General features: G+C 45.4%; 1 protein-coding gene across 1 annotated transcript in view; it reads right to left on the bottom strand.

Annotated features, from left to right (window-relative positions):
• Nucleotides 1-10,400, bottom strand: part of RAD23B (RAD23 nucleotide excision repair protein B) — a 45,752-nt gene extending 35,352 nt beyond the window's left edge. The window contains exon 1 of the mRNA XM_075560278.1: nt 9,976-10,400. Within this exon, the coding sequence (XP_075416393.1) occupies nt 9,976-10,041 (66 nt within the window). The 5' untranslated portion in view covers nt 10,042-10,400. The remainder of the gene's footprint in view (nt 1-9,975) is intronic.
• Nucleotides 10,401-12,135: the final 1,735 nt, after the last annotated feature.

Here is a 12,135-nt window from a genome sequence, read left to right as displayed (position 1 = left end):
TGCAGCTGGACGCCACCTGTAGAGAGACACCGAGCAGCACATCCCCGCGCTCCTGTGGGACAAAGAGCCTCGCCATCCTGGACCCACTTCATCTGAACGACGACTCTGAGGCTACACGAACCAGCCCCCAAGGCTCCCTCCCATGACCTTGCCTCCTCACAGCACTGACATTTTTAAAGCACAACCTTTCCCACACTATAAAGAGCCACGTGTTTCTGGGTTAAAACATTGGCCTGCCAATCGTAGGGCTGGTTCAAGTAAAGACTACCAGTCTCAGAAACCTTTTACAGGGCCAGTCAGAGTCCGAATCAACTGGATGGCATGCATTTGGTTCGTGTGGGTCTCCCCAACACTGTACTAGTGCTAGCACCAGTGACAGTAGGTGGCTCACGTGGCTCATTATAGAGCCATTGCATGGCTTTTATCTTGTTCTCCTGTATTACTCATATAAGGGGAAAGGGAAGGCAGTCGTGTAATGAGGACACTCAAGCAGGCTGGGAGAAGTTTAGGAGGAATCAAGTCCCCCAGCCAACTACCAGTACCAAGTTGCAAGTCACATGACTCACTTTGGAACAATTTCTCTAGTCTCAGTCAAGTTCTCATCAGATAAAATACAACATCCAAAGAGATTGTAAATCAAATCACCTAGCTATTGACTCCCAGCAGCCCCATAGGGCAGGGTAGAACTGCCCCAGTGAGTTTCCAGAGCTGTTTAACTCTTTATGGAGTAGAAAGGTTTTTCTCAAGTCAAAATCAGCCAGCTAAGACATCCCCCTACACTCCTGGATCACAGAAACTATGTAATTATTATTTGAAGCCACTTGGGGGTGATTATTCAGGTACAGGTTAATTATAAAAGCGGTAGATACCATACAGAAAAACATGCCAATTCTGAAAGCAGATTTCATTTTTTTAAAAAAGGCACTATTCAACGTGTGTATACCAAAAAATGATCTGTTGAAGCATTGAGGCCCCAATTGCTAGGTACTTGCCTCCTGCAGCTGACCCCTCTCCTGTGAACTATGCTGGCTTGATGTTTAAGGATTCATGAAGCTCAGCTGTGTAGTTAGCCCTTTGCGGCATCACACGTTGCAATGCAGCATTTGGAAACGGGTTTGTGCCCTTCAGCAGGGTTCACTGTTCTACTAGAGGCTTAAAATGAGCACATTCTTTCTAAACTAATGGAAAATTTATATATGAGCTAGAATAGTCTTACAATTTTGAAACCAAGGATGCAATCCGCTTCCAAACTATTCAAAAAATTGTCAACTAAGCTGGGGAAATGAGAATGGCCTTCATTCAACATTTGTAGTATATTAACGGCAGAACATTGTCTTCACTGTGTACTCTGGATACCTCAGCAAAGAGAATACGAGAGAACATCAAGTTCACTGAAGTTGAGGGCCAGTGAAGGTGAGGAAAACGCTTAATGAGATCGATTTCAAAAGTAGATTCAAATGCAATTGGCTTTGACTCAAAATGGCTTAAAAAATGCACCCAAAATAAGTGCAGTGTTAATGAAGTGTATGAAGGTTTCAGCTGTCTAAAGGTAACTTTGCAAGAACGATCTGGCAATCAACTTTCCAAAAATGCAGCGTTGGAATCCTTGTGTCCCAGCGGTTCTCAGCCTGTAGGTCGCAACCCTTTTGGGGAAGGTCAAAACAACCCTTTCACAGGGGTCGCCCGATTCATAACAGTAGCAAAATGACAGTGATGAAGTAGCAACGAAAATAATGTTATGGTTCGGAGAGTCACCACAACACGAGGAACTGTATGAAAGGGTCACGGCATTAGAAAGGTTGAGAACCACTGCTCTAGAGCATGTTTCTATTCTGCAACACTGACATAAACAAGCCAGGGTCAACCTGACAGCAGATGATGGTGGCAGAGCGAGCATACATGATAAAATTTTGTGTGGACCACATATAAAGTGGCTTTTATTCTAAGTTCTAAAGAAATAACTCTCAGTTTTGATTAGCCTTTAAGCCCCAGATCCAAACACTCTCAGTTTTCCAAAACTGAGGTGTTTGGATCTGGGGCTTAAAGGCTAATCAAAGTTGTAACAGGCTTGGCAAGCTTTCTGGTTGGCAAGAAGATTTGCCTCTCAGGCATGGAAATTTCAGTGAGACACTTCCAGACCTTGCCCCATATCCCTCCATTTGTATCCTTCTTGTGTATAATAAAGGATGGTTGTAAGTACAGTACAATTGCTAAGTTCTGAGAGTCATCCCAGTACATTATTGAACCCAAATCTGCTGTAAGACCCACAGATCTGCTTCCATGAACATTACCGTTAGTTGAGTTACATAGGAACTCATGCACAACAGAACAAAACACTGCCCGGACCTGTGCAACCCTCACAACTGTTTGAGCCCAGAGTTGCAGGCACTCACTGAGGCTCGTCTTTTGCTGACCCACAACTTTACAAAGTCCTTCCTCCCAAGGGATTGATCCCTCCAGATAACGGAGAGGGCGTCTGACACTCTTGATTCCAAGCAGCAGTCTTGGCTGCACTCGGTCTTCTGGCAGTCTGTGCTCTATTCAATATTCCTTACCAACACCAATCCAATGGCATCAGTTCTACAATCTTCTTATTGTCCAGCTACTGAATATACATGAAAAAAAGTGAAAATAGTATGGCTTAGGTAAGGCACACATTAATCTTCAAAATGACACCTTTGCTTTTTAACAAGAGGTCTTTCTGGGCTGTACATATTGCTAACGAACATCTCGGTTGACTTGACTGCTGCTTCCATAGGCCTTGATTGTGGGTCCAAAGAGTGACGTCCTTGACATCTTTGACATTTTCTGTTTCTATGTTCATCTGGTCCAGTTGTGAGGTTATGCTTCCTTTATGCTGAGGTGTAATCCCCACTGTCTTTGATATTGCATCACCTGCATAAGCAAGTTGTTATTCGATCTCCCTCTTCTTCACATAGCTCAGCTTATCAGATGTTCATTCAGCAGATAGATGAAATGATAAAGATATAACAAGTAAACCCTGAGGCAGTTCTACTCTAAGTCAAAACCATCAACTATACAGCACCTAACAAGCCCACAGCAGCTACTAGACAAGAGACTATCGTATATACTCAAGTATAAGCCCACCCAGATATCCGCTGAGGTACCCAATTTTACAACAAAAACGGCATTAAAAATATGCTGAAAAACTCCGCCAACAACCAGTATATATGGTAAGTAACTGAGAAAGAACAGATTAAAAGACCACTGGATAAAAGGAGTTTAAGAAGCCTAGTTCCTTGAGAACTGAATTAGAATACCTTAAGTTTTCTGTTGTATGAAGTTCTGCGCTTTTAGATCCAGATCCTACCAAGGTCATTTAGTGTGTGACTCCAGGACAACTCAGAATTCACCTTCGTTTCCATTTCCTTTTTTAAAAAATGTACTATTTTTTAAAAGTACTGCAATATACACATGCTGGTTTGAGTTTCCTTTTACAACAATGCCTAACACACATTTTGAGGCTCGAAATTATATGACCAAATTCATATTTATTAATTCACAAAGATAGTTGTATCAGGAAAAAGGATAGCTCATAGTGAATGTCTATAACTATTTTCACGACTTCCCCCATTTTCCCTCATTCTACTCATACCTCTAGCCCTACCACTCCCTAGAGATTGCTCACCAAGGTCAACAAGTTGCCAAAAGGTCACATCTGTTCTTACATCGATTGGAGCAGTTCATGGTTCAGAACTAGGATCCATCAGTATGTATAGCAAAATCCTCAACAGTTTAACTTCCCCAAGGACAGTTCAACTAAAGAATCATTCTAGATGTTCAGAAGTTAGCTTGCTACATGCAAAAGAAATCTTGCTATTCTAATTTAATTCTCTCAAGGAAGTAGAGTTTGAAAAGGCTGCTAGATTATTTCATCTACTTCCACTTGTCAGCTATATATATGCCGGCTATTTTCAAATTTCTATCTCCAGATGGATTTCTTTCTGGAATTGAGACACATGTAACACATCAGTTCCTTAGGAGGTGTCACAACCTTGGCCTTGAGTTCTCACCCTAAACTGGCTCCTTTTCCAACCTTTCTACATTTCAGAAAGCAAACGCGCGCGCGCACGCACACAATACAACCGACACAACCAAAATCTGTTTAATCATTTACTTCTTGTTTTTACCCATTCAATCCATCAGTCCTCAACTCTACTCCCCCAAACATCCCAACTTCATTCACTTTCCTCCAATTGCTAAGTTTGTGGTATAAGTCTCTTTATGGGTCTCCCTTCCATTCTTGTTCACCCTATTACCTGTTCTACAGCTAAGAAATCTTCTCAAATCATTTTACTTCTCCCCCACTTAAAATGCTCAAAAATCTCCAAGTGGTTTGACCCTTGCCAAAACACTCTCTAAAAGGAGAGTATGTTAGGAAAGACAGATTATCTACCACAACATTCTACTTTTCAACTGCTCCTTTCTACCATTTATTTCTGACAATGCTTGCTATATAGAGGATTAAGGGCCTTTAACAAGTGGAAATGCTTAAGACAGTTATTCCACCAGCACTTGCTACAAAGTACTTTCAGGACAGCCAATAAATAGCCAAAGGGTATGACACGCCAGTAAACCTCAACTTGAAGGCACTGGGGGTTGAGGGGTGGGAGGAGGGCAGCAAACCCAGTTCCCCTAAGTAAGTACCTGAAGGCAGCTCACTTTACAACCCACGCCCCTGCCCCCAAGTATTCAATTTCACTTGTTCTGTGGGCTGGTAAATTCACCGACCACTGTCCCATGCTCTGAACTCGTGTTTCTGCTGCTGCTCCTGTCTTCTAAACCAAGGAGGTTCACTGCAGGGATCTTGGGGTCCAGGACACATTCCACTCCTGACTCTTGCTAGTATGCTAGTAGTAAGAGTTCCCCCCTCCTGTTTCTTAAAGGGCTGATTTTACACTCAGCAGGATGGCAGTCACATCGAATCCTGTAACAGTTACTCACAGGTGAATCCTGTCGGTATCTTCCCCTCCCAAGCAACTCCACTCATTGGATAGGAGTTAGAGACTTGGCTAAAAGAACCACATTAATTCACTGCCCCTGCAGGAATCTTCTAAAATCACAAAAGCTCAAATGCAACTTTGTTCATAGTCCTTCTGTGACAATTCAACCTAAAAAGTAACCACCTAACCATATTCTATCACATCACCTGATCATACTCATTTCCAGCATGTGTTATTGTTCTATCCCACTGGAACAATGGTTCTCAACCTTCCTCATGCCGGGACGCTTTCATACAGTTCCTCATGTGGTGGTGACCCCCAACCATAAAATTATTTTCGTTGCTACTTCATCACTGTAATTTTGTTACTGTTATGAATCTAGTGACCCCGTGAAAGAGCTGTTCAATCACCAAAGAACTGACGACCCGCAGGTTGAGAACCGCTGCTGTAGAGCCAGCGACCTGAATTTGGACTTCTAGCCTCACACCACCAGACCAATGGGAAAGATACTTCAAAGTAAGTGATCCTCTAAGCCATTTCGTGTCCATAACCCTACTGCCCTCATGCATATTCACGAGTTTCAGAGAAATCTGCTACACATTTATCATCCCTTCAATATCCTAGCGTACACCTCTAAATCTCTTTTTTCAGGAAGCTGCCTTGGAGACTCTAGTCTCAGCTTCATCAACCACAGTAAGCTTTCCCCTTTCCCCTTCAGCTGCTCTGCCTTGTTTTTCAGCCCTGAGTGAGATCTGGGTTGGGGACAGTATCTATGAATGAATTTAATACTGCATTGTATTGCTTGTACTGCAATTATCTCAACGTATTTGTATTTAGTCAGCCTGTCCTTAATTTAACATGCCCTTAAACACATGGGCTGTTCTACCCTGCCCTGAAGGGTCACAATGAGTCAGAATCAACTTGGTGGCAGTTGAGTTTTTTAAAGCAAAAAAACAAAGTGACTTTGGATCATAGCTTAAAAATTCCATGTATTCCATTTTCTTCACACCACTCAAACTTGAGAATTGTGCAGAATTTTTTGAGTAGTGGTCTATTAAAATCGAATCCATTGCCGAGTCCATTCTGACTCACAGCTTTACCGGAGCAGGTACGTGAAAATGGCTGGTAGGTCTGAATGGCCACTGCTACGGTTAGCAAGCAGGCCAGCACTACCTGTCAGCACACCAGGGCTCCTGAGCAGTCAGTCAGGTATCTAAAATGTTTTCTTTTATAGGTTAAGTTCTATTTTTTACAGTATAAGGAGTCTGAGAGTTGAAAGGTGAGTGGTTCAAATTCCCCAACCATTACAGAGAATGCTATGGTAACTTGCTTCTGTCAAGATTACAGCCTTGGAACCTTATGGGGCAGTTCTACTTTGTCCTATAGGGCCATTAGAAGTTGGAACCAATCAACTTGATGACAATGGGTTGCAATAGTAATTCACCTATTTAAGAATGTTCTCTTTAACATCCTCTCTCTATACACTACCTTCTCATTTTTTCCATATTGTCTAAATATTAGGATACACTATTGAAAAATATTAAAAAATAAAATGTAGTAAAGGCAACAAATGCTACCAGTGTAGTGAATGATACAAAATGATTAGTACATGTAAGAAAGTTATGCCATTTTTAAAAAGAGGGCTGTTTTACCATTCAAATTAAAGCAAATAAAAACACCTTAAAAACAAATCTTTTGAAGCCCAGGAATGATGAACCTATAGGACAGCAAGTAGAATAGGGGATGGGAGGTAGACAATGTCAAGGTGTCCATGTAGAAAAAGATTGATTGGATCTATTTGACATGATTAAGACGTAATGATATATGTACTAAATCCCAACTTGAAAAAAAAAATGCTTTTGCCTTTTCCGCCTTCTATACCCCCAAGCTGGTGGTATAGTGGATGAGATGCTAACTGCAAGGTCTGCAGTTCAAACCACCAGCCACTCCACAGGACAAACAATGGACCAATGGACCGGACCGCCTACTCCTCTATGCAGAGTTACGGTGTCGGAGAGTCACAGGGGCAGTTCTACTGTCCTATAAGTTTGCTATGCATCAGAATCCGTGAGGGCTTTTTGGGGGAGAACCACCCCCTCCGCACTCTACATCTGCTGAGCCCCAATTAGTAAAAAAAAATCTCCAAGGCACAGGTCATGTCCTAAATGCCCCTGCACTCCCTCCATCAACAGTGCCAGTTAATGCTCGTTTGGCATCAAACTTGTTCAACAAATCAATCACTCCTCATCCTTCAGTCCATTCTTACATGGTTTTACCTCAAAAGGCTTAGAATTTCAATATTAGCTATTTTAAGTCATTTCACTTCCTTAGTCACATATAGGTATACATTGAAATCAAAGAAATATGCCAAAACAGAGATCTCAGAAGCCAAAATCAGATCCTTTTAGATGTGACTATTTCTTAAAAAAACAACACCCCGCCCCCACCATCAGTGGATGTAAATCTTTACAAGAAGAGACAGGTTCATCTTCTGCGGAGTAGCTAGCAGGACTTGTGGGTTTGAACCATCAACTTTCAGTTAGCAGCCCAGTGCCAGGCCTCCTTGGATATGCGAACAGGTTTCACTAACGTCCTGCTTTTAATATCCATGGTTGCCTGGTCCTCAGAGTAAATGAGAAGAGTGGCCCTATATTGATATAATTTGAATTGTTTCTTTTCCTTACCAGAATTCAACTCCAATGCTCTGCTCAAAAAAGAATTCAAATTAATAAGAAATCAGTAAGGGTGAATTAAAATAGCTCTACCTTGGAAAAAAAAACCCTGAAACTTAAAGTCAATAAAATATAAACCACTATGTCACTGTAACCAACTCACTGACATCAATTTGGCCTAGGAGGGCCCCTACAAACGGTTTCTGAGACTGAGTCTTACAGGAGCAGGCTGTTTCATTTTTCTCCCTGAGAACTGCCAGGTTTTGAACCAGACCTAAATGTCAGCAGCCCAATGCTTACCTCCCGGCACCTCTAAGGCTCTTCAATACAGCAGGGACTCAATGTTTCAATTTCTTACCCCAGATTTATGAAGATAAATCCAAACAAAATGCAAAAGAGCTCCTCTTCCAGAACAATGGACTTTATGAAGACAAACAGAAGTCTGTCTTCAAATCCATACAATTTAATACATTCCCTTTGAAACAAACTGGCAGACAGTCACAGAATTAAGAATCTATACAAATAGAAATTTCAGGTCTAGATAAGGTTATAAAGTACCTTAAAAACTATACAAATCCTATGGAACATATTATTTTACTGGAGCTGCAAAAAGTCACTTAACTTCAATAAATTTACCACAAGTAAAACAACTTTTTTGATGTTTTAATAATTCTGTAATTAGTCCTGTGTATTACATTAATTCTCTGATAAGGTAACCGCAGCACCAACATAGACAAGGAGGCTTCAAAAATTTCAAGGAACAGTGGAAGATACTGCATTTTCCCAAACTTTTTATAGCCCCTTATATAATACAAAGAACCAAAGTCAAATATTTCTTCTAAGTAATGTGAGGTTGTAACTAAAGCTGTATCTGAAACATTTTCACTTTTACCCTTTAACTTACACTAAGTAATATTTAAGTATGAGGGAAGAATTTAATTCTATTAGCAATGTTACACCAAGCAATTATTTCTAAGGACATAGAATTTTCCCAGAGAAAATTGATATCTCCCCTATCTTTTAATCAAGAATATATCTCACTATAAACCTCTAACTATAATGAAATGTCTTGGATTCAAAATCGTATTGCCAATTCCAAAAAAGGTTAGAAATTGCTTCTTAAACAAGTGAGAAACTTCATAAAATTGGAGGGTAATGCCTATCCTTGGATCTTGAACCATTATTCTCCCCACCCATTCCATTTATTGAGCACCAGCTAGTACCATATAGCCCTCACCTCTCAGCAACCGGAGCTGTGCCCCACCATACAAAGGATTCATACTAAATGTTACAGGGCCACAAGTGGAATTCGTGTCTAATAAAACACCATGCTCCTGATCTCCACCAAAAACATAATCAACTTTAAAAATACACAGATAAGGCAGCAAGTGGCTGGTTTAAGCTTAGCATGACAACCTTAGTGGTGTATCCAGAACACATGCAGTAAATTTACAGGCCAGTTTTAGATTCTTGGGATAAAATCGCACTGACTTCAACTTAGCGTCTCTTTGCAAGCAGAGGCGTAAACTGCAGTTGGGGGGGGGGGGCGAGGAACGGATTTTGGTAAATTGCCCCGGAAATGCTACTACTCCGGAGAGGATGCTTAAGTTAGGGGGAATGTGCAAGGGTCCGACATGTCTCGAGACCACGGAAACAGAGAACCCAGGCCACCTGGAGTGGAGTTTCGGCCAGGCTTGAACGAACTCTTCGCCATCAAAGACGCCTGACCGTGCCACCTCCGTAGGCTGGGTAGCGTGGAGGGCTTCATGAACTATGCAAATAAAGGACTAAGCATTCTGGAGGGAAAAGCGGCAAAGCGCTCATTCCCACTTCTCACCAACGATTACTGCGGCAGACCAAACGCGCTACTTTTCTCTCTCTTCTGGGTCGCCATCTCCGGTTACCACCCACCCTAGACCTTAGGCGCCTAATTCGGTCCACCCAAGAGCAGCCACCTCATCTCCCTCCCCCACCTGTAAACCTACGCCAGAAAGCCCGCCCCGGCTCCCCCTCCCCCCGGCCCACGACCACGAGTTGCAGGCCGAGGCCTCCCGTGCCCGCGAGCGTGCTCCACGCCATCTGCCACCAGGCCCTGGGCGTCGGGCCACCGCTTCCCCTTGCACCACAATGCCCAGGCCACCCTCCCAGGGGTCCGGGGCGCCGCACGCCAAGCTCGCCGCTCGCACTTGGCGCCGGCAGTCGGGGCGCCCTCCTTGGCGCGCGGGCGGCGCTCCCGGCGCGGGCGCCCGCCTGGGCCTAGCTGGGGACCCTGGGAGGGTCCCGCGTGCGGACGCGGCCGCGCCGCCCGGGCCCTGCCCGCCCGCGGCCCGCGCTCGTACCGTCTCCTCGGGGTCGATGTCGATCTTAAAGGTCTGCTGCTGGAGGGTCTTCAGGGTGACCTGCATGGTGCCACCGCGCAGCTCCACTGCCGCTCCGGGTGCTGGCCGCTGGGCGGGGTCTGTGGCCTGGCCGGGCCCCGGGGTCGCCGGCGCTCCTCGCGCACTCGGAAGGCGGTGGGGGTGGGGGCTTGTCACATTCGCCCTGCGGGGCGGCTTCTTCCCCAGCCGGGCCGCGCCGCTGCCTCGGCGACTGCGGCCTTCCACGCGAGCCCGGGCTGCGTCCCGCGCCAGCCGCTGAGTCTGCAGGAGACGCAAAGGGCCCTGAGCGACCAGCAGGGAATCCGCTAGCTCACCCCTGGATGGTGGCCGCCATCGTCGTGACTCGCCGAGACGCACCCCCTCCCCCTCCAGGAAAACCCGAGGCTGGGGCCGGGCAGGCGGAGCGCGCAGGCGCAGGGTGCGGCGAGGCTGTGCGCAGGCGCGGCGTCGAACGCCTCCCCGGGATCCGGGGCGGAGCGCAATGCGGCTGTGGAATGTCGGCCGTCGGGACCGGGCGTACGCATGCGCACACGGGCGACCGCGCGGGCTGGCGCGCTCAGCCTCCGGGCTTCCCTGGCGCGTCTGCAGGCGGGCGTTTCGCCCAACCCGCCGGCGTCCCGCCCTCGCCCAGACCCCGCCCGGGCGCCCAATCCCCGAAGGGGGAATTGCTACGTGACAGCCGCACGGAGTGGAAGCAGAGCCTGGGAGCTGGAGAACGGCGAGGCGTGATCTTGGCGTGGCCTTTAAGCGAAAGGGTCCAGAGAGCCCCCATAAAGGGCGCTTTGCTCTGTGCCGGAGGCTCCGTGATGTTTGCTGCTTTAAGTTAATCTTGCAGGCTCTCCGGAGTCCACGTTTTGTTTCCTGCAATAACGGAATTGGGGCCAAACCCAAAGGATCTATCGGAGCTCAAGTTATGCCAGCCCTTGGCGCTGAAATCTCCAGCGATTCCCCATTTGACCCGGAGTAGAAGTTTTTACCAGTGACTTACCTTGCACCTTTCTCTCACGGACGACCAGGGCGCACCGGCCGGGCCTGGCCTGAGGGCGGACCGCTGCTGCTGCTGCTGCTGCTGCTGCTGCTGCCGCCGCCGCCGCTTCTCAGAGATCTGGATCTGTCGCCTACTTCCAATCTGTGCCCAAACATCACCCCAGTGAGGTGTGTCCTGGCCACCCTATTTAAAATCCAAACCTCACAGTCTACGTTACCTAACCTGTATTTAGTTGTTGATTTCCGAGTATGCACTTATTTAACACCATAAGAACGAACGATTTTTGAGAGTGGCACAGGACCAGGCAATACTTCATTCTGTTGAACACGAGATCGCTGAGTCAGAACCGACTCCACTGCACCTAACCACAATGCGACTGGGAGAAAGGCGAGGCTTGCAACTTCTATAAAGATTCAGTCTCCGAAACCCACAGGGGTGTGCTGCTCGTCCTATGGGGTCACTTTGAGTCGAAATCAACTTGAAGGCAGTGAGTTTGGGTTTTGAGAATTACAGGTGGTGAAGGGCTTAGCTGCTAAAGGCTGCTGGGTCTTACCCCCTAGCTGCTGGTGTGGGAGACAGAGTACAGCTTTAGAAATTGTAGGACCCGGATGAGCTGGAATTTACTTGCTGGCCATGTATTTGAATTGGATTTATCATTAGAAAATGTACATGGTTATTATGTTTATGGTTTTAGCCCGTTTGCTTCTCTAAACCCCAGACTGAAACTGGAGCAAACAAAAACTTTCAATGTCATTGAGTTGATGGCCATTCATAGCTACCCTATAGGACAGGATAGAACTGCCCGTGTGTTTCCATGACAGTAACTCTACAGGAGTTGAAATCGGCTGGTGGCTTTGAACTTCATATCAAAGTCCAACTAAACCACCCAGAACTGGACACAGACAAGATTTTGTCTGTTTTGTTAATGTGTCCCTGCCATCTAAGAAACACACAGGAGACACACCATAGCTGAATATGGAATGAGTGGATTTGATTCTTGTTCCTTTATTAGTAAGATAAAGGATAATAATAGTACTCAAGTCATTAATTCTTGGAAGTGTTGAATAATATATGCAAAATCATAGTGCCAGGAACATAATACGTACACTATATGAGGATAAATGTGCCCATTT

Source organism: Tenrec ecaudatus, chromosome 10 (genome assembly GCF_050624435.1).
Source record: "Tenrec ecaudatus isolate mTenEca1 chromosome 10, mTenEca1.hap1, whole genome shotgun sequence".
NCBI classification, from domain to species: domain Eukaryota; kingdom Metazoa; phylum Chordata; class Mammalia; order Afrosoricida; family Tenrecidae; genus Tenrec; species Tenrec ecaudatus.
The sequence above is the reverse complement of the archived record's forward strand: the minus strand, read 5'-3'. Positions and strand labels throughout refer to the sequence as shown.